We start from the raw sequence: 25,561 nt of genomic DNA on the forward strand, positions 1-25,561 counted from the left end.
AAACATCCTGGAGCAGCGCGGGCCGGCCCGGAGGCTTAAACCCCGGGAGCCCAGGTGCCGAATCCCGCACAGCAGAAAAGACATGACAGCCAGTGCCCAGTTCCTTCTGCAGCCGTCCGGATCGGCGCCAAGCCAGGAAAGTGCGCTGTGCACTCCCACCCTTCGCCTGCGAGCCCGGGTGCCAATCTGCTTGGACTGCGGGAGCCACAGCGGTGTTGGCCGGGCTGGGTCTGGTGCGGCGGGCGGAGATGAAGGAGCAGCCTCGGTGGCAGCAGCAGCAACAATTACAACCGGAAAAGCCATGGGGAAAAGAGGACGAGGAAGATCTGGCAAGGCGGTGCGAGCACTTCATGGCTCCTCCGGTGAGCGGATTGCGAGAGCTGCGCGACTGGGGCGGAGACATGCGAAGTCGGATGGAGCTTCTCATAATGGGGACGCAGAGCCAGGTGTGCAAGGCACTGGCCCAGGTTGACCGTGGCGCCACTTTCACCGTGGACTGCTGGGAAAGAAAGGAAGGTGACCCGAATTCTGGGGTAGAGTGGGGACACGTTCCTTTCTCGTGGGCCGCGCACTGCCTGGCACCTCTTGTAGGTTGGAACTAATTTGGAGTACAGCTTCCCCTCAATGTTGCCGGCGCTCCCAAAGTGTCATCGGTCAGCGCCAGCAACTCAGATTCGGGTACCCGGCGTATAAGACGACCCCCGACTTTTGAGATGATTTTCCTGGGTTAAAAAGTCGTCTTATACGCCGGAAAATACGGTAGTCCCAGCTTTACCTGGGTAGTGATCGCTTCATTTTCAGTAAAAGTACTAATCTCTATAAAAATGGAGTTTGGGTCATTCTTTCCTGGAATTTGAAGGAAGCATACCTGACATTGGGTTACAGCACGGAAACGGCATTGATCACATTGGTTGATGGATCTCTGGAGGGCTCGGGACAGGGGTTACTCCTCTGTTCTGGTCCTCCTAGACCTCTCAGCGGCTTTTGATACCATCGATCATGGTATCATGCTGTGTCGGCTAGAGGGGCTGGGAGTGGGGGGCACCATTTTACGATGGTTCTCCTCCTTCCTCTCTGACCGTATGCAGCCTGTGTTGATGGGAGGGCAGAGGTCGACCTCGAGGTTCCTCACTTGTGGGGTGCTGCAGGGATCTGTTCTCTCGCCCCTCCTGTTTAACATTTATGTGAAGCCGCTGGGCGAGATCATCCGTGGCTTTGGGGTGAAGTGTCAACTGTATGCAGATGACACGCAGTTGTACATTTCAACCCCAGGCCACCCCAATGATGCCCTTGACGTGATGTCCCATTGCCTGGAGGCTGTGCGGATCTGGATGGGGAGGAACAGGCTCAGACTCAACCCCTCCAAGACTGTGGTTGTGGTTTCCGGCGTCCCGATATAGCCAGCTCACACCATCGCTAACTATTGGGGATGAGATCTTACCCCCCTCAGAGAGGGCTCGCAACTTGGGCATCCTCCTGGACTCACAGTTGTCTTTGGATGATCATATGACGGCTGTGGCCAGGGGGGCTTTTTATCAGGTTCGCCTGATTTCCCAGTTGCACCCCTTTGTGGATCGGGACGCCTTGCGCAGTCACTCACGCCCTCGTCACTTCCCGTTTGGACTTTTGTAATGCTCTCTACGTGGGGCTCCCCTTGAGGAGCACCCGGAGGCTCCAGTTGGTCCAGAATACGGCCGTGCGAGTAATAATGGGGGCAACCTGTCGCTCCCATGTAACACCCCTCGTACGCGAGCTGCACTGGCTCCTGGTGGTCTTCCGGGTGTGCTTCAAGGTGTTGGTTACCATCTTTAAAGCGCTTCATGGCTTAGGACCTGGCTATCTACAAGACCGCATTCTGCCACCGATTGCCTCCCACCGACTGGTACGTTCACACAGAGAGGGCCTTCTCAGGGTGCTGTCAGCCAAACAATGTAGACTGGTGACCCCCAGGGGAAGAGCCTTCTCTGTGGGGGCCCCTGCCTTCTGGAATGAATTACCCCCAGACATACGAAGGATCCCCGATCTCTGCGCCTTCCGTCGTGCAATGAAGACCCTGTTATTCCAGCAAGCCACTCTGATGGGATAAATGATTTTAATTTGGTTTTAATGGGGTTTTAAAATTGGTTTTAAAATGAGAGTTTTAAATTCGGCCTATGATTTAATTATTTTAATCTGCTTTTAAATTCTATTTTGTACATTGTTTTTATTATGGCTGTTCACCGCCCTGAGTCCTTCGGGAGAAAGGCGGTATATAAATAAAATAAAATAAAATAAATAAATAAAAACTAGCTCTAAAATTAAGAAGAATATGCTTTTCATAATTGATAGTTGTGGTGCCTGCTTTGCATAGATGCTAGGCTACTTCCCTCTGCCTCACCACATTTTTACAGATTGACCTTGACCCTAATTAGTTTATTATAAGAATACACAAAGAGACACAGACAGACAGACAGACAGACGGACACACACACAGAGAGAGTATGTATGTCTTTCAGAATATACAGACTCTTATTTTCTAAATTAAATCCATACCAAAATCTATGGGTTCTATAAACCTTATTCTTCCAATATCTAATCAGTGCAATGACTTACAATATACATTAATTTTTGATTAAAGATAAAATATGCCAGTTAAACCACTCAGTAAATAATGTTTTGACATAATTTAGCATTAGCTAATGAAAAGTTGGCTTTTAAAAAGAAAGGAGGATTTTTATCCATACTTTTTAATTGAAATCCAATGCATCTAGAAGGTGCCAAGGGAAGTCTGGTGAATACCAAAGGAGAGATGGATCCTCTTCAACATTATTTAACATTTTTATCAGCTGGTCTTACCTTTCAGTGTTTCCTGTATAGTATGTGCAAAGACTGCTAATTTATGACTATTTTGATTCTTCACAGAATTTTCCCCAGTAGATGGCAATGGCATTAAATGCAAGTTAGCCAGTATTAAATTATTCATTCCAATCTAGGAACAAGCATAGGCAGCATTAAGAGATTTTCAAGGGTCTGTTCACAAATACATCACAAATAAAAGATCTCTCCCGATTGCTCACCACTGTGCTCATCTGTGCTCATCAATACAATACAATCATTTCTGATTTGCAAAGAAACACATTCTTTTTAATAACCACAAACAGACCTCTGCTTTAGTTTTGTATCTTTTGGAAAATACATTACTAACAATTTTTATTACAATATATCTAAGGCAAGACTATAAACCAGGGGTGAAATCCAAAATTCTTCTCTACCAGTTCTGCAGGTGTGGCTTGGTGGTCATGCAACTGGGTGGGTGGGTGTGGCCAACTCAATGTCACTCCCACACAGTCATATACCCCCCCAGCCACACCTGCCCAGGTTTTGTGGCTCCCGGTGTTTTCTGTGGGAAATGGGTCATGTGACTGAGTGGGTGTGGCCAACTTGATTGGCTCACCCTTAGGAAATTTCTCCTTAGTCCTAGGTTGCTTGTCTCTTTGATTAGACTAATACCCACCCAGTCACATTTTTCCCGGTAGGGAAAAATGTTGGATTTCACCCCTGGTCCAACTCACAATAAATTAGCACTGTTCCAATATTTAGAATAGAATAGAATAACAGAGTTGGAAAGGACCTTGGAGGACTTCTAGTCCAACCTCCTACTTAGGCAGGAAACCCTACACCACTTCAGACAAATGATTATCCAATCTCTTCTTAAAAACTTCCAGTATTGGAGCATTTACAACTTCTGGAGGCAAGTTGATTCACTGAGTAATTGTTCTGTCAGGAAATTTGAGGGGCTCCTACAAAAATGAGGGAGTCAATCTATTTTCCAAAGCACCCAAAGGCACAACAAGAAACAATGGATGGAAATTATCAAACAGAGAAGCAACCTAGGACTAAGGAGAAATTTCCAAAGGGTGAGACCAATCAACCAATGGAATAGCTTGCCTTCAGAAGTTGTGGGTGCTCCATGACTAGAGGCTTTCAAAAAGAGTGAGGAAAGTATACCCCAAAAGGACAGTACCAGGAACCACTAAAACAATGCAGAAAACTTAAAACAGCCATTCCCCTTTTAAAAAAAAGTCAACCCCAAAGCAAATGCAGCAGCTGAGAGCAGCTGTTCAGGCTAATTGAAAGTCTGGGTGTGCTGCCAAAAGCCATTAACTCTTCCAACTCTATTATTCTATGTTCTCTATGTTCTAAATTGGGTACTTCTCAGCAGAAGCAATAGAGCTGGTTGGACCACACATGCATTAAATTCACTGCCTGTATGATCAAGCTGCATCATTGTCCCCTCCTGTATCTTTTCTCCCAGGAAGAAACAAGAAGTAGTCAACACTGCAGCAGCTATAAAAGGTCTTGGGAAACTCCAGGGAGTATCAGTTGATCACAGAAGTGTTACTTAATACTCTTTATAATGAAAATGTTTGTAATCTTGTCCTTTTTCCTGAAGGGAAGAGGATAATCCCATCCCTAGATGGGTGATTGATGGGTTTCCCTCCCTAATCCTGTCAGTTTCTGTTGTTTATTGATTTGATTCAGTGTGTATTGGCTGCATTTCAGCTGCAGCTGTTAAGTGGAGCTATTAACTGAAGGGGGGAGAGAGAGAGAGAGAGAGAGAGCCTCTCTTGCACTTTATTTTTAACTGGTTCGCCGAACTGCCTAAGCAATTTACTAACGGTTCGGGAGAACTGGTGAGAACCGGCTGAATTTCACCTGTGCTATAAACCCAGGAGACAATGTTACCATTTTAAATTGCTCAATGAAACTTTAAAAAGCATGCCTGTGCCATTTAATTTCTGACCCTTTCTTGAATTCTTCCAGTTGGGAAAGTGAAGTCTTACCTTGAAATGTACAATGTAAGGATGAGGATGAATCTGTTTCCCACTGTCATTTGTGTGTGGGCCTTCAGAGAAAGTAGCTTCTTTCAGGTCTATCCCTGCAGTTGTGTCCCACAGGAAGCCAGAATATTCTACATGCTGAAAGCCAAAAGAGAAAACTAAACCAAACAATTCATCATTAAAAATGACTAAATTAATTCCAATCAGCCAATCTAAGCATCATTAATTTTGAATCCAATCTAAGCTGATGTTTTATATACCATATTTTTCGCCCTATAAGATGCTCCGGACCATAAGATGCACCTAGCTTTTGGGGAGGAAAACAAGAAAAAAAAAATCTGCCTCTGCCTCCCAGCAATTTGCCTCCTTGCAGCAAACAGCCTGGTCAGCTTCAGCACAGCCTGATTTAGCATGAGCAGCTGATTGGCAGTTGCATCGGCCTCCCGGAATACTGCCGATCAACTGTTCCAGGCTGCGGGGATTGCGACTGCCCATCATTGCTGCCACCTATCACCGCCTCCGATCTTCCTCCCAGCCCCCCAAGGCCATTCTCACATATGCTTTCAACCTCCCCCCCCCAAATGTGGATGGGATCAAGGATACTTGTACATGGCTTCCATGCTGTGCTCTGCCAGGACACCCAGCCAGCTAGTCTATAAGACATTTCTACCCACTTTGGGGGGGGGGGAGTGCATTTTATAAACCAAAAAATATGGTAGGCTGAGTGAGTAGTTAGGGTCTTATTTCATTTGTACGCTTCTTAGAATCTGTTGATTGGCACGGAATATAAATACTATAAAGCAAATAATACCCTGTTTCCCCCAAAATAAGACATCCCCTGATAATAAGCCCAATCAGGCTTTTGAGTGCATGGCAATAAAGCCAAGCGCTTATTTCAGGGTTCAAAAAAATATAAGACAGGGTCTTATTTTCGGGGAAACACGGTAATATAAATACAAGCACGCACTTGATGAAGGCTACCGAACAAAGAGCTGAAGATATGAATTTTGTTTGGATTGAGTTTGAATTGGTTAATTATAAAAATGATTACTTTTTAATTACAAATGGAATTTCTGTGATTCTTATTTTTGTAAGTGTTTTTGTATGAATTCAGTATATAGACTACTACAAGTCACTGGATTAAGATTTCAAGATCCAAAATGAAATACTTGCATGTAGACATAGCTAAAATGGAATTTTAAAAATCTCTACAGCCCAACCATAGAACCTTCTGAAATCAGTTATGGTGCATTGGAAAGAAAGTTACAAAAAGTCACTTCAAACGATCAGGAGAAATACTATCCTTAGTTCAAATAAAACTACAGAAGCTCAAAAAGAAAAATACTCTTTTTCAGTAATTCAAAAATCTGTAAAAATGATTTTCTTAGCTAGGTAAAAGCAAAACTTATAGAAACTCCACAATTTTTTACTTGCACCAGACTACCTTCTCGGGGTGCCCTGAGAGCTTCTCTGAAATGCTTCCCTTCCAACATCCTCGAGGGCCCTTCCATTTGCGGATGTTTGGCAGAGTTGGCTGATTTAACTCCATGCAAAACTGTAAAAAGTTGGATGGGAAGAGAGGAAGTTCATTATACTGGAGCATTTCTAGGTCACTCTTAAATCCCATAGGGAAAAGTAAAGGGACAAGCATTTTTTTCTTTCAGTGAAACATTTTTAAAGAATTGCATTTTTTAATATTACTCAAATGTTTATTTGCATACCCAAAGAAAACAAATTAAGCAACAGTCAAATTTAAAGATGATTTAGGGCTAGATACTTTGATGACTAAGCAGAAAGGCTTTGGGTAATTCCCCTTCTATTCAGTAGGACCATAACAAATACAGAGATTTGAGAGATTGCTGCTGGAGTTTGCTACTATCTATAATTACACAGTCCCTGTAGTCCCGGTTGCCATCATTAAGCAAGGACCTTGAAGTGTTAAGCAAGGATCTCACATGATTTTGGCTTGCTGCAATTGTAATTGTAAGCCAAGGATCAATCATTTCTGAAACTTTTGAATGGTCACTGAACTAATGGTGGTAATCCAAGAACGACCTATAGATTTCAAGAAATCCATGCAGCCTTGGAGTTGCTCAAATGGCAAAACTGACCACTCTGATTGAAGAAAAGAACGTAAGTACTTTTGTTTCCACATGGAGACCACTTCTGAACTTTGTGTTTGATGTGGAAAAGAATGAAACTCTGACTTTGGTTTTTACCAATTAGACTGATAGATCTTTATAGAAATGGCTTGTTCATATTATTATGAAAAAGCAAAAAGCTGTGATTTGATGTTAATGCCTTATTTTACTGTAACAGAGAGTTGGAAATCATTGCTTCTTTTTCTTTCTTTTTCTTATCTTTCCTCACTTCTCTTTCTCCTGTCCCCCACTGTTTTTCTATTTACTTTGTATTTTGTATTAGATAGATAGATAGATAGATAGATAGATAGATAGATAGATAGATAGATAGGTAGGTAGGTAGGTAGATAGGTAGATAGAAAGAAAGAAAGAAATCCATGCAGCATGCTTTATAGGACTATTTTGCCATCTTTCTTTACACCTTTACATCTTGTGCTACAGACAGTGCCTACATTTGCCTACAATGTTATTAAAAGCTTAAACAGAGGAAACATTAACTAAAATCTCCAGCAAATTGTTAAACATTCCCCAAAACAACAGTCACAAGTTTGTAATTTATATTGCAGGAACAGTCGATAGGAACTTATTACCATAAAGCTTAAATTTAAGTGCTAAATTAAAAATGGGCAACTGAAAGGTTGTGTAAGGATACACTTTTATCAGGTCAGCTTGGTTTAATTAATTTCAATTTGATTCAACTTGATAAACTAGCAAATTGCACAAACTGAAGACAATGTGTACTAATACAGTATGTTTTGGTTAGATTGTTTAACAATTAATCTTAGCTAGACACAATAAGCAAGCCAAATGAATTACACAAAATTGAACCTGATATGCATCTGCAGTGTTTGCAAACTCTGAAGTTTCATCATGTCCTATGAGTTTTAGGATTTCTTATGAAACAAAAAAAAAAAAAAAGAAAGAAACAGAACAACTACTTGGATTTCTTCTCTCGAACACAAAGTAGGAATGATTCTGGAGTTATTCCAAGGTATCCAAATTAGGGATTTCATTTGAATGTTAAACAACAGAATTGTTAATATATAGTTCAGTAAAGCAACATAAATTTAGCATCAATTGTCTCTTCCTTGTAAAATGGAAGGGTTGGTTAACACAAGTTACAACTTTCCTGATATGAGGATTAAATAATGACTTCAACATTCAAGAGAATGGCAAAGAAACCAAATTAAATTTGCAGTTTTATACATATTTATCCTTAGATAATCAGGCCTTATTTCACATCTAGCTTTAGAGGTTAGAATTAAGATCTTAAATCATAATAAGAAAACAATTAATGATTATAAAAATATTAAGCACTTAGGTTAGAGGTGTCAAACTCAAAGACTGCGGGCTGAATTCAGCCCGCGGGTGCTTAGATCTGGCCCATGTGGCTGCCCTGGAAACAGTGACGGTCCGGGCGGCAGGGCCTCTGCCAGTGAAAATGAAGATGGGGGGGGCGTGCGCAGCTTCCCCAAGCTGTTATCGCTGGCAGAGGGCTGCAGGAGGCCATCGTGGCCAAAAACGGAACTTGTGAGGGCCACATGTGCCACCCCCAGCTACAATTTCACTGTGCTAGCAAAACAAACTACTAACAAAAGTGGCATTTGATCACAAGGCAGGGAGGCATTGAGAAATGTTTCCCCTTTTGCATTTGAGCATCCAAGAAAGGACAGGAAAGGAGAAAGGGAAAGAGGAAAAAAAAGAAAAAGAAAAAGAAGGAAAGATGGGAAGGAAGAAGAAAGGAGAATGAAGAGGGAAGGAAAAAGAAGAGGAGGGAGGGAGTGGGAGGGAGGGTCTGAGGGAAGTCCTGCCTTAGCACTTGGCCACCAGCAGCCTGGTTCCCTTTCACCATCTCCTTGTCTCTTCCTGCTGACCTCTCCTGGTGATCTCACATCCTATCTCTGAGGATGCTTTAATTACAAAGTCAGGTCTCCTTGTGTGGAGAGGGAGTGGGACTCCCTCTGACCCACACACTTTGCCCTCCTGCACACACCATGAGCAACCTGGCCAAGGAGAGCAAGAACAACAGCAGCAGCAGCCGTGAGGAGGAGGTAAGTGCAGCTGGGCAACCCCTCAGGGAAGTGGGACTGGGATGGGCTGAGCTGTGGGGTCCTGATGCCCTGGTAGCTCAAGGATATTCTGGCACTTGCCCTCTGCTACCTAGGGCTCTGGTTAGCCTGTGTCTCCATCCGGGGGTCCTCCGCATGGCCTGAAAGGGACAGCGAGACTCCTCTGGACGGCAAGTTTGGTGCTCTCCCTAATCTTGCATTCCTCCACTGGAGACAATGAATCCCCCCCAGCCCAGCCAGGACACCACAGGTGCTCCTGACATGAGTGATGTCGAGCTGGTCATGCCCACCCTGGCCACATCCACCCGGCTCCCCAAGGTCGAACACAACCCTGTGTCAGGTTTCGATGCTATCTCAAAATAAATGAATTTCCAAACTGCCGATCCTGATGCGGCCCTCAATGAAATTGAGTTTGACACCCCTGCATTAAACTCTTTCAAGATGGTCATGAAGGATTAGTAAATTAATATTTAATGCTACTTTTGCAGTAACAGATGTTCCTAAACACTCTGGGTACTATTTATAGAAATTGCAGAAATCTCTACAGAACTACAACATTAACACTTGTTGCCAGACGTGCTTAGTTCAGGAACAGTCTAGCAAGCACATCAGATATAGCTGTGCAATCACACTCTGCCATTGTCACTATTTCAAAAGTACAGTGCATTCCAGTTTAGTCAGTTTTGATTAGGATTTGTGAACTAAACTGACTAAACTCCAGCCCATATCTGACCAAGCAATCAGAAGTATTAAATTTAAGAAAAAAATTCAGAAGGGAACAATACTGTGAAAAATCTGCTTTTATGACTGACGATGAGAACAATTCTGACGTTAATCACAGCAGTTATTTAAAGCAGAAGAGGTAACTATTTCTTGGTGTCTGGAAGCTATTTTACCATTTCTTGGGAGTCTGAAAGTATAGTGGTTGTATAAACATGCAAGGCCAAAAGACCTATTTTCCTGTGATTTGAGAAGAAGGTGATTACTTTAGATTAACAGAGTTGGAAGGGACCTTGTAGGTCATCTAGGCCAACCCTCCCACCCAAGCCGGAGACCCTACACCATTTCTGATAAATGGCAGTCTAGTCTCTTCTTGAAAGCTTCCAGTGATGAAGCTCCCACAACTTCTGAAGGCAAGCTGTTCCATTGGTTGATTGTTTTCACTGTCAGAAAATTTTTCCTTATTTCTAGGTTGAATCTCTCCTTGATCAGTTTCTGTCCATTATTACTTGTCTGGCCTTCAGGTGGTTTGTGTTTGTGTGTGTATACATCTATTTTAAAAACAATAATTGGTGTATTATTTAAATAGGTTTATACCAGGAGTGAAATCCAGCAGGTTCTGACAGATTCTGGAGAACCAGTAGCGGAAATTTTGAGCAGTTTGGAGAACCGGCAAATACCACCTCTGGCTGGTCCCAGAGTGGGGAGGGAATGGGGATTTTGTATTCTTCCCCTGCCAAGCCCACCAAGCCACGCCCACAGAACCAGTAGTTTAAAAAAAAATTGAATTTCACCACTGGTTTATACCACTAGTGATGCATTTTTTTCCACCTTCTAAGATCAGGAAACAATGCTATTTAGTTGTCAGCAGCTATGAATGGATTTTGAGGACTGAATAAAAAAAACCCAATTAAACCTCATGAGTGATAAAGACCTATTACTTAAGTCCAAATTTACATAGGAAAACACAGTCTCAGTTTGCTTTGAATACCATGCAAATTTAATTCTGATAAAGGAAATTATTACTCCTTTAAAACAAAGGCACTGAAACCAGAGGTGGAGTTGAATTTCCAAGACTGTCACTAAACTTACTTCCTTTATGGAAAAATGCTTAACTGAAAAGTCCAAAGAGCTCTAGTTACTATGACAATAAAGCCAGAGATTATGAATCAGTTCCCTTAAGGATTAATTATCGGTTCCATTTTCCTCTTTATTTGTCCATGCATAGGTTATACCCATATTATAGATGTTAATAATATCTGTCACGCACACTGCATTACTGCCACCTTTACAGTTTAAGCCAAACCAAAGCAGGGGTTCTATTTTTAATTCAGGAGCACTCTTTTCTGCTTAACAGTCATCTCATGAACAGGCTACTGGGCAGCGAGACTAATGCTGAATTAACAAAAATAAAATAAGTTTAATCAAGATGTAATGTTGATCTGGCTGATATGTATTGTGAAGCTGACTGGATTGGGAAGGAATCACTGCCAATGCATTTGCTCTCAAGACTTTAAATATTCAAAACTCAGTCTATCTATTCAGTGCCAGATATGGAAGAAAAAGTATACTGAAACAGCAAAGCAACAAAATGAAAGAATTACACTTTGTAAACTCTTCTACCCTCCCATAAGAAGGCCTGGAAAGATTGGTTTGCAGAACCCACTGGTTTGGTTTAATGCCCCTGTTTTTCACAAGGCAGAAAAGCCAAGGGGCTATGAGAAAATCCAAAGAATTAAAAACAACAATTTTTCATGCATTCTTAATCTCCCTCTAGTGTTTTCTCTGCACTATTGCCTGGGTCATATTTCAGATTGCTTTGAAGTTCATCTCAGGATTCCTTGGATGTGGGTTTATTGCATACAAGTAGTTTCCAATCTATGACCACAATTGAAACCAGAACGTCTTATCCCTAAGGTAATGTGGCTACCAAGTGAGCTGGGTCTGATTTTACAAGCTTTTTTGCCATGGTCAATAAGCAAACCCAGCCTTTCTCATTGACTCTGCTTATCAGAAGTTCCCTAGGAAAATCTTAAATGGTGATTGTGTGACTGCAGAATGCTGCAACAATCATAAATACTGTGTTTTTCGGAGTATAAGATGCTCCAGACTATAAGACACACCTACCTTTTTGGGGGAGGAAAACAAGTGCCTCTGCCTCCCAGCAATTTGCCTCCTTGCAGCAAACAGCCTGTTTCATTTTCATTTTCATTACAGCCTGATTAGCACAAGAAAAAAAATCTGCCTCTGCCTCCCAGTAATTTGCCTCCTTGCAGCAAACAGCCTGTTTCAATTTCAGCTTCAGCACAGCCTGATTAGCACAAGCAGCTGACTGCTGGTTGGATCAGTCTCCCAAAAATCAGCTGTTTCAGGCTGCAGGAATTGCCATAGCCTATTGCCACTTCCGCACGCCCCATTTTCAGGGGGGCCAGCAGGTGGGCAGGGCTACATTCGGTGTACAAGATGCACCAACTTTTCACTCTCTTTTATGGGGGAAAAAAGTGTGTCTTATACTCCAAAAAATACGGTATATACTATTTCCCAAGTGCCTAGATTCTGATCACATGACTTCAGGATGCTTTGATGGCTGTAAGTACTTACGACTATAAGGACTAGTCATGTCACTTTTTTCACAACTTTGAACGATCACTAAACAAATAATCATAGCTACATGTCACACATGTCACAATGTTTAATGCAACTGACCCCTTCAGAAACCTCCGAAATCTATTACCAAATCATTATTTTAATGTGCTATTAAAAAGAAATTATAAAATGAAGAACGGAAAGAAATTACATTATGTTTAATGCTATTAAAACGAATATGCAATTAAAATGAAATCCAATTTTGTTTTTATTATGGTTTGACCCTGGAAGGGAGGGGAGTTCCAAATATGCCACTGAATGGCGAAATGTAGTCCTTGCTTCAAATCTCCATCTAATTAGATTGTGAATGCAACAAAGAAAATAGTCTTTGGGGACCTGGTTGTACACATTCACATTGTATAATCTGAAGTATAAGTATATGCTTGTAAGACATCAGTAGCAGTAAATAGAAACAGAAATACTAACAGAAGGATTTGTGCTGCTCTACAGAAAGAGTAAAAGATACCTTCTCAAGTGCATCTCTATCAATCAACTCCTGCACAGCCAAAAGTTTGATGCTAGAAAAGGAGAAAAGAAGAAAATACATCAATCATACCAACATGGTTGTGAAAGCACGAAAACATCACTTTGCTAGCACTTTCATAAGCCAACACTTCAGTAGGTCTACATCTGAATAAGCAGTTATAGAAATGTATTCTTACCTTGGCTTGCAGGGAAATTTACTGCAAAAGGAGCGTGTTACTTCAGGGGATATAGAAGATATTTTCATGGTATGTCTGAAGCAGATAAAGCTTTCATCAATTTTTGTTTTCGCCTGACTATACCAACTGCTGAAATTAAATTCAGAATGTAAAAGCAAGTCACATTACTTAGCTTTTAGGTTATCCATCTCCAGATCTATTGCCTTACAATTCCTATAATCCCCTTTTAATATGGCCCAAACTGAAAGGGAGTTTCCTGAATGCTAAAATTAGAAAATTTCCACACTGAACTCACCAAGTAACCATTCAGTTGTTGATAAGGGTCAACCACATACTTTGGGGAAACTTAGAAGCAAGAAATGAAAGTGGCAAATAATAACCCATTATTTGTTGGGTACATTATAACTATTGTTTTCAGACAGATATTCTATGTCAGCAAATTTTATTTACATATCCCTAACCCATTAAACTGATAATTTTTAAATAAAAAGAAATATAAGCTATTGTTTATCTCCATATATTTTAATAATTAGAATAGAATAGAATAGAATAGAATAGAATAGAATAGAATAGAAGCTGGAAGGGACCTTGGAGGTCTTCTAGTCCAGCCCCCTACTCAAGCAGGAAAACCTATACCAGTGTTAGCAAATCTTTTCGGCACTGAGTGCCGAAACGAGAGTGTGCGCGTGCACATTGGGGAGCGCCTAAAACCGGAAGAGTAGCTCCCTGGTGCGCACACATGGGAGCACCAGAAACTGTAAGAGCAGCTCCCTGGAGCAAATGCGTATGCCGGGAAGCTGAGCTTCTGGTTTCTGGCATGTGCACGTGCGCTGGTCACCTGGTCTTCCGGTTTCTGGCACGCATGTATGCACGAAGACCAACTGGCCGGTGCGCATGTGCATGCTGGAAACCAGAAGCTCAGTTTCCCGGCATGCGCCAGGGAGCTGCTCTTCCTGTTTCCAGCGCTCCTGTGCATGCAAAAACCAGCTGGCTGGCGTGCATGTGCGCGCTGGAATCCAGAAGAGCAATGGGTGACGGCTGGCATGCCTGGAGAGATGGCTCTGTTTGCCATTTCCGGCATGCATGCCATAGGTTCACCACCATCACAGACTTATACTATTTCAGACAAGTGGCTGTTCAGTTTCTTAAAAACCTCTAGTGATGGAGTGCCCACGCTTTCTGAAGGCAAACTGTTCCACTGGTTAATTCTCCTCACTGTTAGGAAATTTCTCCTTATTTCCAAGTTGCTTCTCTCTTTGTTTGTTTGTTTGTTTGTTTATTTATTATCAATCAAACATGTATAAAATAACAGATATAAGTATAAACATGCTTATGAATACAGGAAATGGATATGAATAAATGGGGATAGTAGGATAGGGATGGTAGGCATGTTGGTGTGCTTATGCACGCCCCTTACAGACCTCTTAGGAATGGGGTGAAGTCAACAGTACATAGTCTAAGGTTAAAGTTATTGGGGCTTGGGGATGTAACCACAGAGTCAGGTAGTGCATTCCAGGCATTGACCACTCTGTTGCTGAAGTTGTATTTTCTGCAATTGTGTTTATCTTAAATTTATATCTATTGTGTGCTCGTGTATTATTGCGGTTGAAGCTGAAATAGTCATTGACAGCTAGGACGTTGTAGCAGATAATTTTGTGTACTATGCTTAGGTTAGACTGAAGGCGGCATAGTTGTAAGTTGTCTAAGCCCAAAATTTCAGGCCTGGTGGCATAAGGTATTCTGTTGTGAGCAGAGGAGTGGAGTACTCTTCTCGTGAAATACCTCTGGACTCACTCAATTGTATTAATGTCTGATATACAGTGCAGGTTCCAGGCAGATGAGCTGTATTTGAGAATTGGTCTAGCAAAGGTTTTGTATGCCCTAGTTTGCAGTACAATATTACCGAAGAAGAAGCTTTGTAAGATTAGGTTAACAACTCTTTTTTTTTTTTTTGGTTTTAAAAAACAAACTTTATTAAATTTAAAAAGATAAAATTATATAAAACATTCACAACCTTAAAATACAATCAACAATACTAATCACAACAAACTAAGTATATGTGATATATATAAGTACAACTATACACAGTAACTTATATCCTTTTTTATCTTAATGACGGTGTATAATTATTACTTTTAATTTACTAAATTTTGACTTTACCTTCTTTTCCATTGGTTCATCCACTCATACCTTAAAATACTGTGTTTTCCTTTTCTTTCAATTTCAACGTTAGTCTATCCATTTCTGCACATGTATAATTTTTTTGAATTATTTGCTGCTCCGTTGGCAATTGATCTGTTTTCCAGACTTGTGCTAGGACTAACCTAGCCACCGTGATTATATGTAATATTAGGTACTTTTTTTCTTTTCTAATGTTTTGTTTAAGCATTCCTAACAAAAAGATTTCTGGTTTTAGTTCAATATCTTCCGCAATTATTTCTGATACCCAAATTTTTATTTTTATCCAATATTTCTTAATTTTTGGGCAAAGCCATCAGACATGAAAGAAGGTTCCCTGTGCTTGCTTACATTTCCAACATGTTGGGTTAAGATTTGCATACATCCTTGCCAATCTTTGCGGGGTTTTTTAAAATTGTCCTTGTCTAAACTTTTAAGGGGTCAGGGGAGGGGGGAGGGGGGTGGGATTGGAATTAGGGCTGTGGGTTTGGGGGATAACCCACCAAGGGGAGGGTCGGGCTTGGCCAGGACGTTCGGCGGGGGGGTGGGGGATCCGGAGGGGGTCGAGCTGGTCCAGACTGTGTTTTTACCATCGGTACTGTGTGTGGGAGGGGTAGATATGGCGGGAGCAGGGGGCCATATCATGTTAAGGGAGCACGCACCCGCTGTCTTCAAGCAGTAGGGTGCTCCGGCCCCCAAGGCTCCACTCGTTCTCCAGGTAGTACAGACCTTCAGGGCCCGGGCCTTCGTCTGATGCTGTGCAACGCCAGGTCCGTAGTAAATAAAGCCCCCCTCATCTGTGATCTTGTTTATGAGGGGGGAGCGGACCTGGCGGGTATTACGGAGACCTGGCTGGGCCCGGAGGAAGAAATGTGCCCACCAGGTTTCCACGCATTCCATCAGTCGAGGTCACAGGGGAGGGGCGGGGGAGTAGCGGTTATTATTAGAGAAGGCCTTAGGCCAAGGGAGACCACTGTTCCTCAGACGGCCGGTTGTGAGTCCCTCCTTGTGAAGTGGGGCCACGGGGTTCAGATGGGTTTGCTGATCACGTACCTGGCTCCCTGCCATGTGGCAGCAGCCCTGCCCGAGCTACTCAACGTTATTGCCGCGGTGGCGGTTGATACCCCCAGACTTATGGTCATGGGGGATTTCAACCTGCCATCCGTGGGTGAGGCGTCTGAGGTGGCTCGGGAGTTCATGGCTTCCATGACGGCCATGGACCTGACCCAACTAATTCATGGCCCTACGCACACTGGGGGAAACACACTGGACTTGGTTTTTGTCTCTGGACAGTGGTTGAGTGATCTCGAGATAGGGGATATAGTCATCGAGCCCTTGTCATGGTCAGATCACTCGCTCCATCGCCTTGACCTTCGAACCGCGGCACCCCACTGCAGGGAGGCGGAACCGATAAGATGGTACCGCCCCAGGCGCCTGATGGAACCTGATAGGTTCCAGATGGAGCTTGGGCCAATCCCGGAGGTTCTGGCTCACGCCTTGTCTGGAGACCTAGTGGCCGCCTGGGATAGGGCGGCTGCTGGAGCCCTGGACCGAGTCGTGCCTTTGCGGCCTCTGACCCGGCGCCGATCTTGCCTGGCTCCTTGGTTTACTGAGGAGCTGTGGGAGATGAAGCGCCGGAAAAGACACCTAGAGAGCTGTTGGAGGGCTAGTCTTTCTGAATCCGACCGAACACTGGTAAGATCTCATATTAGGAGTTACCTAGTGGCGATAAAAGCAGCAAAATGCACTCATTTTGCTGCTCTTATTGCGCCATCAGATAATCGCCCGGCCGCCCTGTTTAGGGTGACCCGCTCCCTGCTCCACTAGGAAGCGCGGGAGGACCCCTTGGAGGGAAGAGCCGAGGATTTTGTTCAGTATCTGTATGACAAAATCACTCAGATTCGGGCAGGTCTGGACTCCAACTGGATAGATCCAGCGAGGGTGACGGAGGCAGGTCTTGAGGCTGTTATCTGGGATGAGTTTGATCCTGTGACCCCAGATGACGTGGACAGGATTCTGGGTAGATTGAATGCGACCACATGTTTGTTGGACCCGTGCCCCTCCTGGTTAGTGCTGGCTTCCCGGGAGGTGACGCGAGGCTGGCTCCAGGGGATTATAAATGCTTCGTTGGGTGAGGGTGTCTTCCCCACCGCCCTGAAAGAGGCAGTGGTAAGGCCCCTCCTCAAGAAGCCTTCCCTGGACCCGGCAGTATTGGCTAATTATCGTCCAGTCTCCAACCTTTGCTTCGTTGCGAAGGTTGTTGAGAGTGTGGTTGCGCGACAGCTTCCCCAGTACCTGGATGAAGCGTCGTATCTGGATCTGTTCCAGTCGGGCTTCAGGCCTGGGTACAGCACGGAAACGGCATTGGTCGTGTTGGTTGATGATCTCTGGAGGGCTCGGGACAGGGGTTGTTCCTCTGTCCTGGTCCTGTTAGATCTCTCAGCGGCTTTTGATACCATCGACCATGATATCATGCTGCACCGGCTGGAAGGGTTGGGGGTGGGAGGCACCGTTTTACGGTGGTTCTCCTCCTTTCTCTCTGACTGGTCGCAGTCTGTGTTGACAGGGGGGCAGAGATCGACTCCGAGGCCCCTTACATGTGGGGTGCCGCAGGGATCGGTTCTCTCGCCCCTTTTGTTCAACATTTATGTAAAGCCGCTGGGCGAGATCATCCGTGGTTTCGGGGTGAAGTACCATCAGTACGCTGACAACACCCAGCTGTACATCTCCACCCCGGACCACCCCAACGATGCCCTTGAAGTGATGTCCCAGTGCCTGGAGGCCGTACGGATCTGGATGGGGAGAAACGGGCTCAGGCTCAACCCATCCAAGACCGAGTGGCTGTGGTTTCCGACGGCCCGATATAGTCAGCTGGTGCCATTGCTGGCTATTGGGGGCGAATCATTGGCCCCCACAGAAAGGGCTCATAAGTTGGGCGTCCTCCTGGATTCACAGCTGTCTTTAGAAGAGCACTTGACGGCCGTGACCGGGAGGATTTTTCATCAGGTTCGCCTGATTCGCCAGTTGCGTCCCTTTCTAGATCGAGACTCGCTATGCACAGTCACTCATGCCCTCGTCACCTCTTGTCTGGACTATTGTAACGCTCTCTACATGGGGCTCCCCTTGAGATGCACTCAGAGGCTCCAACTGGCGCAGAGTGCGGCCGTGCGGGTGCTTATGGGAGCGGCATGGAGCTCCCATGTAACACCTCTCCTGCGCGAGCTGCACTGGCTCCCGGTGGTCTTCCAGGTGCGCTTCAAGGTTCTGGTTACCACTTTTAAAGCGCTCCATGGCTTAGGACCTGGTTACTTACGGGACCGCCTACTACCATCAATAGCCTCCCACCGACCAGTACGCTCCCACAGAGAGGGGCTCCTCCAGGTGCTGTCGGCCAAACAATGTCGGCTGTCGGCCCCTAGGGGGAGAGCCTTCTCTGTGGGGGCACCGACGATCTGGAATGAGCTCCCCCCAGAGATACGGAGGATTCCGGATCTGCACACCTTCCGCCGCGAGCTGAAGACTCTTTTATTTCATCAAGCTGGCCTCGCCTAAATCTTCTCCCTTTTAAGTGCAAATTTTAAATTTTAATGTGTTTTAAAATATGGGTATTTTAAATTATGGGTATTAATTCAGCCAAATTTATTTAATTCATTTTATTCTATTTTAAATTTTTATATGTATGTGTTTTATTTCATGGCTGTTCACCGCCCTGAGTCCTTCGGGAGTAGGGCGGTATAGAAATTCAATAAAATAAAAAATAAAAATAAAAAAATCTCTCTGGGGCTAGATACCATCTGTACCACATCTTGTAGTGGTTTTCCTTATATGGTACCGATTTTGTTATTCTATAGTTGGTTTCCCATACCCTTTCCCACTCTTCCAATTGTATATTTTTACCAATATTCCTTGCCCAGGCTATCGTTTATCCTTTGACCAGGTTTTCTGCCAGATCAAATTCTAGTAAATATTTGTAAATTTTTGAAATCAAGTTTCCATCTTTAACTCCTAATAATTTGTCTAGCTGATTGGAATTATTTCAATTCCTCCTTCCTCACTATCTTTATTGTATCTAGTTTGTATTTGTAGGTAGGGCCACCAATCTATTTCTATACCTTGTTCCCTAAGTTCCTGCCGTATTTTTAATCTTCCATGGGGATCCAGTAATTCTTTATATCTTATCAATTTATGGGCAGCTAATGTGTTGGGGTGCATTGCCGCCTCCAATGTGGATATCCAGCCAGGAACCTTCATATAATGTTTATTTTTAATTTCGAGCCAAGTGCCAATTAGTGAATTTCTTATTATATGATTTTTAAAATGTTTATATGTTTTGTTCCCGGCGTTCCACAAGAAGGTGTGCCACCCCTTTAATAAGTCATGGCCTTCCAATTTTAATAGTCTATAATTATCCAAATTGACCCATTTTTTAATCCATGTTAGACTCGCTGCTTTATAGTATTTTTCCCACGTTGGTAGGCCAAAACCCCCTCTAGTTCTATCATCCTGTAATATGTTTAAATTTATTCTTGGTTTTTTTTCCTTCCCATACGAATTTTGATGTTATTTTATTCAGATTTATAAAGAAGTTTTTCTCTAATTTAACCGGAATAGTTTGGAATAAGTAGAGAAGTCTCGGGAGTATATTCATCTTTATCGCCCCAATTCTTCCTAGCAATGATAGCTTTAGTTTCCCCCATCTTTCTAAGTCTTTTTTAATTTGTTGCACTAACTCTCTGTAATTATTATCTTTTATGGCCACATTCCTAGTTGTCAAATTGATACCTAAATATTTTATCTTCTTAACTGCTTGTAATCCTGACTGTTTTTCTAACTCTTCTATTTGTTTTGCTGTTAGGTTTTTAGTTAATATTTTGGACTTATCTTTATTGATTTTTAAATCTGCCACTTTACCAAATTTCTCTATTTCTTCTGTTAATTTTAATTCTGTTTCTAGTGGCTCCTCTATGAAGAATACAAGGTCGTCAGTGAACGCTTGGACCTTGTATTCTTCTCCTTTTACCTTGAGTCCTTTTATATTTTTGTTTAATCTGATTCTTCTAAGTAGATTTTCTAAGGTTAAGATAAAAAGTAGTGGTGAAAGTGGGCACCCTTGTCGTACTCCTCTACTTATTTCAAAAAAATTTGTTAATTCCCCATTGACTAGTATCCTTGCTCTCCGTTTTGTGTATATTGAAACTATCATCTTTTTGAATTGCTCCCTGAATTTCATATTCTTTATTTGTTGTGTCATGAATCTCCAGTTAACCCGATCAAATGCTTTTTGTGCATCCAGAAAAATCCGGGCTACTTGTTTTTCTGGATGCACCTCATAGTATTCTATTACATTGATCACAGTCCTTATGTTGTTTTTAATTTGTCTTGCCGGCAGGAATCCGTTCTGATCCGAATGTATCCTATGGTTTAATATTGCCTTTAATCTGTTTGCCATCAAATTCATAAAAATCTTATAATCGGAATTTAGTAAAGAAATCGGCCTATAATTTTTTATCTGTGTTATATCTGCCCCCTCCTTCAGGATTAGCGAGATATATGCCTCCCTCCAAGAGTCTGGTAGCTTTGCCTCTTTCAATGCCTCATTGTAAACCTCTAATAGTATCCAATTTAATGATTCCCCTAATCCTTTGTATAATTCTATTGGTAACCCATCTGTTCCCGGGGTTTTATTGTTTTTTTTCCTCCTTATTGTTTCCTGTAGTTCCTCTATAGTAATCTCTCTATTCAGTATCTCTTCCTCTTCTTCAGTTACTACTGGCATTCCCTCCTCTTTTAAATATTGGTCTATTTCCTCTGTTGGCACTTTATCCTGTGTGTATAAATCTTGAAAAAATTGGGTTGCTATCTCTTTCTTCTTTTCTGGGTTCTGATATAACTTACCATCCTTATCCTGCAATTGATGAATTATTCATTTCTCTCTTTCTTTTCTTAATTTATAAGCCATCCACCTCCCTGGTTTGTTCGCCTGTTCAAATTGATTTTGTTTTACAAATTTCATTGTACTGACATATTTTTCTTGTTCAAATAGGTTCAATTTGTGTTTAGCTGCCATCCAATTAGTTCTTATTTGTTCATTCCCTGGCCTCTCCTGTAATTTCCCTTCCCAATTTTTGATCTCTTCTCGAATTTTATTATATTCATTTTCCTTCTCCTTTTTCCGTTTACTATTATAGGCTATTGTTAAACCTCTAATAAAGGCTTTTGTTGTGTCCCACAGGTTTTGGAGGGATGTCTGGTATTTGTTGTTATCTTTGAAAAACCACTTCAGTTCTTTTTCTATCTTTTCAGTATACTCCTTTTCTTTCATTATCTGAACATTCATCATCCATCTGCTCCTTTTCTTTCTTTGCCCTCTCCATTCTATTATTATTGGGTTGTGGTCAGCCCAGTCATTCGTCACTATCTCTACTGATTCCATCTCCTGTATTAAGATCTTTTAGCCCATACCATATCTATCCTCGACCAGGATTTATGGGGATTGGAGTAATATGTGTACTTTTCCTCTTCTGGGTTATATAATCTCCAAATATCTACTAAATTTAATTCTTCTGTTAAATTAAAAAATGTTTTTGGCAGCAAATTTTTCTTTTTTTTATTATTCTGATTGCTCCTATAATCCTTTTTTGGGTCCACAATTGCATTAAGATCACCCAGCAAAAATACATTTTCTATATTTTGTTCTATTATCTTTTCATGCAGTTTTCGGTAAAATTCTTTTTGTTCACTATTTGGCGCATATACAACCACTAACAACACATTTTTATCTTTAACATTTACTTCAATCATCAGGGTTCTTCCTATCTTATCTACATATTTCAAATTACTTTCGATCTCTTCATTAACATAAACTGCTATTCCTCTTTTCTTTTCGTCTGCTAACGATACAAATAGTTTCCCTAATTTTTTACATTGTAAAAATTTTTCATCAATTTTTCATTGTAGTACATTGGTTCTTCTTTTGTTATTTTGAAGATAATGTCTCTGACTTTCCTTCGCACAAATTGCACGTGGACCTCTCTTGGCAGTTTGTGTTGTCTCGCGTAGTTCGTATGTACTCTAAATACTTCATCCAGTTCATTAATAATCTCATCTTTATCTTGCTGCAAAGCTTCCGCAATCATTTCGGCCATTACTAGAGTTAAGTCCTCATCTCTTTCTTCTCTCACATTTTGGAACCTTAGATAGAATGCCACTCTCTGCATCTCTAACTGTGCCACCGTGTTTTCAAGGTCTTTATTGAGGCCTATCATTTTCTCATCTAATAGTTCTAGCTTCTCTTCCATTTGCTCTTTTTTTTTTTCTATGGCCGTGATCCTTTGGTCATTTTTTTGTATTATCTCTTGAATAGAGTCCATTTTTTCATCTAATTTTTGTATATCCTCTTTGACCGATTTTTTGACTTCGTCCAGGTCTCTCCTGGCTTCCTCATGATTTCTAGACAAGCACTCTTGCATTTTAACATAGTCTCCTGTATTGTCGCTAATGTAGTCTGGACAGTCTGCATACTCATGGTGGAAGTTTGCTTTTCAGTCGAAAACATCCCTTCTAAGGTCTTTTGTGTTGCTGGGGAAGCCGTTAATCCAATTGTTGTTGAAGTGACCTTCTTTCCTGTGATTTTACTGTGGTTACTGTGGTGGATGTCATTTCCTTCAAAATTTTATATTGTTTTTCTAGAATTCTGTCTATTCTTTCCCAAATCAGCATCCGGTTCTAGCTCAGTTTTGTAAACTACTAATTGCTAATGTTCTTAAATAGGTCTAAGTATATTCTATTCCTATTTTATTTAAATATAAAATCTCAATCTATAACTTACAATTTATATTTTAACTAATTTATTATATATCACTCTGGCTGATTCTCAAACGAACTGTATCTTAATCTTGGTCTTAATGAAAATCCTTTCCCTGTTCAATAGGCTATAAATATTATAAAGTGTTATAAGTGCAATAAATACTTTGGAATTGTACTAACTTGTACTAAAATATTATAATATTATATCTCTAGACAGGTTAATTAGTTAATTTTCTAACTGGCTTGGTATTAATAAAGATTTTAATCAAAAAACGTATAAGGAAGCAACAGACAAAGTATTTTAACATATAGACTACTAAAAATTATATATATAAATTGATTATAGTTTAAATTGATTGTCTAATAAATAATAAATAATAATTTATAGTTATTAAATAGTAGTAACTAATAAATAAATATATAAATAGTTATTATATAGAAGATATATATAGGAATTTTCCTTTCAGGGATTAATCAGTGCAAAGTTCCACTATAGTTGACACCAGTCCCACTCTGGCAACTCTCCAACACCAACAGTTATAAATCCGAATGGAATGGAATCTTCTTTATAAGACCAAAAAAACCCGGAGTTCAGAGTCTTTCACTCTCACCTTCCAAAATGGCGATCTCAGCCCTGCAGTTTCCCCTTTGTCCTTCTTTATTATTGCCTATATCATCCTTCTCCGTTGGTGCAGCTTTATTAGAAGGAAAACCAACGCCCTGTTCCAGATCATTTCCCTTCTCCAAGATTCAGAACGCTCGCTCTTTCAAACGTCCCTTTTCTATTCCTCCGTATATATCCAACAAGACAGGTTTCGCTGTGTCACTTCGCTCCCCTCGCTGTTTGCTGTCTGTACCTTTCCGAGTCTCCCTTTCCTTCAGCTGCTCCTCTGGACTCTTAGGATTTATCACCTCCTCGCAGTTATCATCTATTGCACTGTTTCTAATGTTTTGATCTCCTGCTCGCACCGCCAATCTTCACCCCGTACTCACTCTTTTGCTTCTCGATTTTTACACTTGGGGCATTAGATCTCTGGGTTGGCCATGTCGGCCGTCTTCTTCCGTGTTCAAAATGAGGGTTCTTCTTGGCACGGCGGGAGACCGGACCTCTCCACACCAGCTCCGCTGAAGTCACCCTCTCTCTACTGGTCCACACCAAGGCTGATTTTCCCGTAACGGGTGCCGAAACACTGGAAATTCGACACAGGATACGGAGCTCTCCTTCCTTGTCGCTTCGATCCACGCCTCAACCGGAAGTCCTAGGTTAACAACTCTTAATGCCTTTTTGGCAATGCTGTTACAGTGAGCTCTGGCACTTAGATCATTTGAGATGAGTACTCCAAAGTCCTCGACAGAGTGAGGGTCGTCTACGAGGTCGTATTCACCCAGTTTGTATTTGGTGTTCTGATTTTTTTTGCCAATGTGTAAGACAGAGCATTTGTTGGTTGAGATTTGGAGTTGCCAATTGTTTGACCATTCTGACACATAGTCAAGGTCTCTTTGTAAGGCAGCAGCATTGTTGGTGGTGTTGAATAGTTTTACATCATCAGTGAAGAGGACGCAGCTGCTTATAATATGATCGCAAAGGTCATTTATATAATGTATAAAGAGTGTGGGTCCTAACATGATGCTTTGGGGGATACTGCTGTTAATAGGTGCAGGGTTTGATAGGGCACTCCCTTTTTTTTTTTTTTAAATTTGATTTATATGCCGCCCTTCTCCGGAGACTCAGGGCGGCTTACAATGCGCTAAGCAATAGCCTTCATTCTTTTGTATATTTATACAAAGTCAGCTTATTGCCCCCACAACTGGGTCCCCAATTTACCTACCTTAGAAAGGATGGAAGGTTGAGTCAACCTTGAGCCTTGGCGAGATTCGAACCTGCAGTAATTGCAGGCAGCTGGTCTTAATAACCAGCTTAATAACAGGGTGCCTTAGACCACTGTACTACCAAGGCTCTATTTTGACTACTTGTTGCCTGTTTGATAGGAACGCAGCTATCCACTTATGCAGGGATCCAGAATTGCCATAAGATTTTAGTTTTAAAAGTTGTTTGTCATGTACCACTGAATCAAAGGCTTGCAGAAGTCTATGTAAATTGCATCTATTGCTTTATCCTGGTCGAGTTGTGTAGTTCATATGTTTTTGCAGCGTAGGAGTTGCAGATTACAGGACATTTTTTTCCTGAAACCAAACTGCTTATTAGAGAGTAGGATGTTGGTCTCTAAGTGGATGGTAATGGATTGGTTTATGATTGATTCCATGACTTTGCAGGTGATGCAACACAGTGAGATTGGTCTGTAATTTTCAACTAGGCTGGGGTCATCCTTTTTGAAGATAGGGATGACCGTGGCTAATGACCATAGGTTGGACAAGGAGCTGGTTCTGAAAGATGTTTCATAGATTATGCTTAGAGGTTCTGCTAGCAGTGGAAAGCTTTTTAAAGAAGTGGGCACATAATCCATCAGGGCCAATAGATAGAGATGGTTTTACGCTGCATGCCTTTTCAACATTATCTT

General features: G+C 41.9%; 2 protein-coding genes across 11 annotated transcripts in view; one reads left to right on the forward strand and one right to left on the reverse strand.

Moving 5' to 3' along the window:
- MATCAP2 (microtubule associated tyrosine carboxypeptidase 2) overlaps nt 1–25,561 on the forward strand; it is a 240,471-nt gene that overhangs the window by 74,683 nt on the left and 140,227 nt on the right. The gene's annotated exons all lie outside the window — the stretch shown is intronic.
- The window catches only part of EEPD1 (endonuclease/exonuclease/phosphatase family domain containing 1), a 220,691-nt gene that overhangs the window by 26,056 nt on the left and 169,074 nt on the right, over nt 1–25,561 (reverse strand). For 2 of the 8 annotated variants that reach the window (XM_034411360.3, XM_087894056.1), the window contains 5 exons: nt 13,059–13,187; nt 12,863–12,914; nt 6,265–6,375; nt 4,824–4,958; nt 2,836–2,968 (listed from right to left, as the gene is read on the reverse strand). In XM_034411360.3, coding sequence (XP_034267251.1) covers nt 2,836–2,968; nt 4,824–4,958; nt 6,265–6,375; nt 12,863–12,914; nt 13,059–13,187 — 560 coding nt within the window. The remainder of the gene's footprint in view (nt 1–2,835; nt 2,969–4,823; nt 4,959–6,264; nt 6,376–12,862; nt 12,915–13,058; nt 13,188–25,561) is intronic. The other 6 variants (XM_087894057.1, XM_034411587.3, XM_034411438.3 and 3 more) reach the window with 5 other exon arrangements.

The sequence above is a fragment of the Pantherophis guttatus genome, chromosome 4, assembly GCF_059756535.1.
Source record: "Pantherophis guttatus breed Tessera chromosome 4, ASM5975653v1, whole genome shotgun sequence".
NCBI classification, from domain to species: domain Eukaryota; kingdom Metazoa; phylum Chordata; class Lepidosauria; order Squamata; family Colubridae; genus Pantherophis; species Pantherophis guttatus.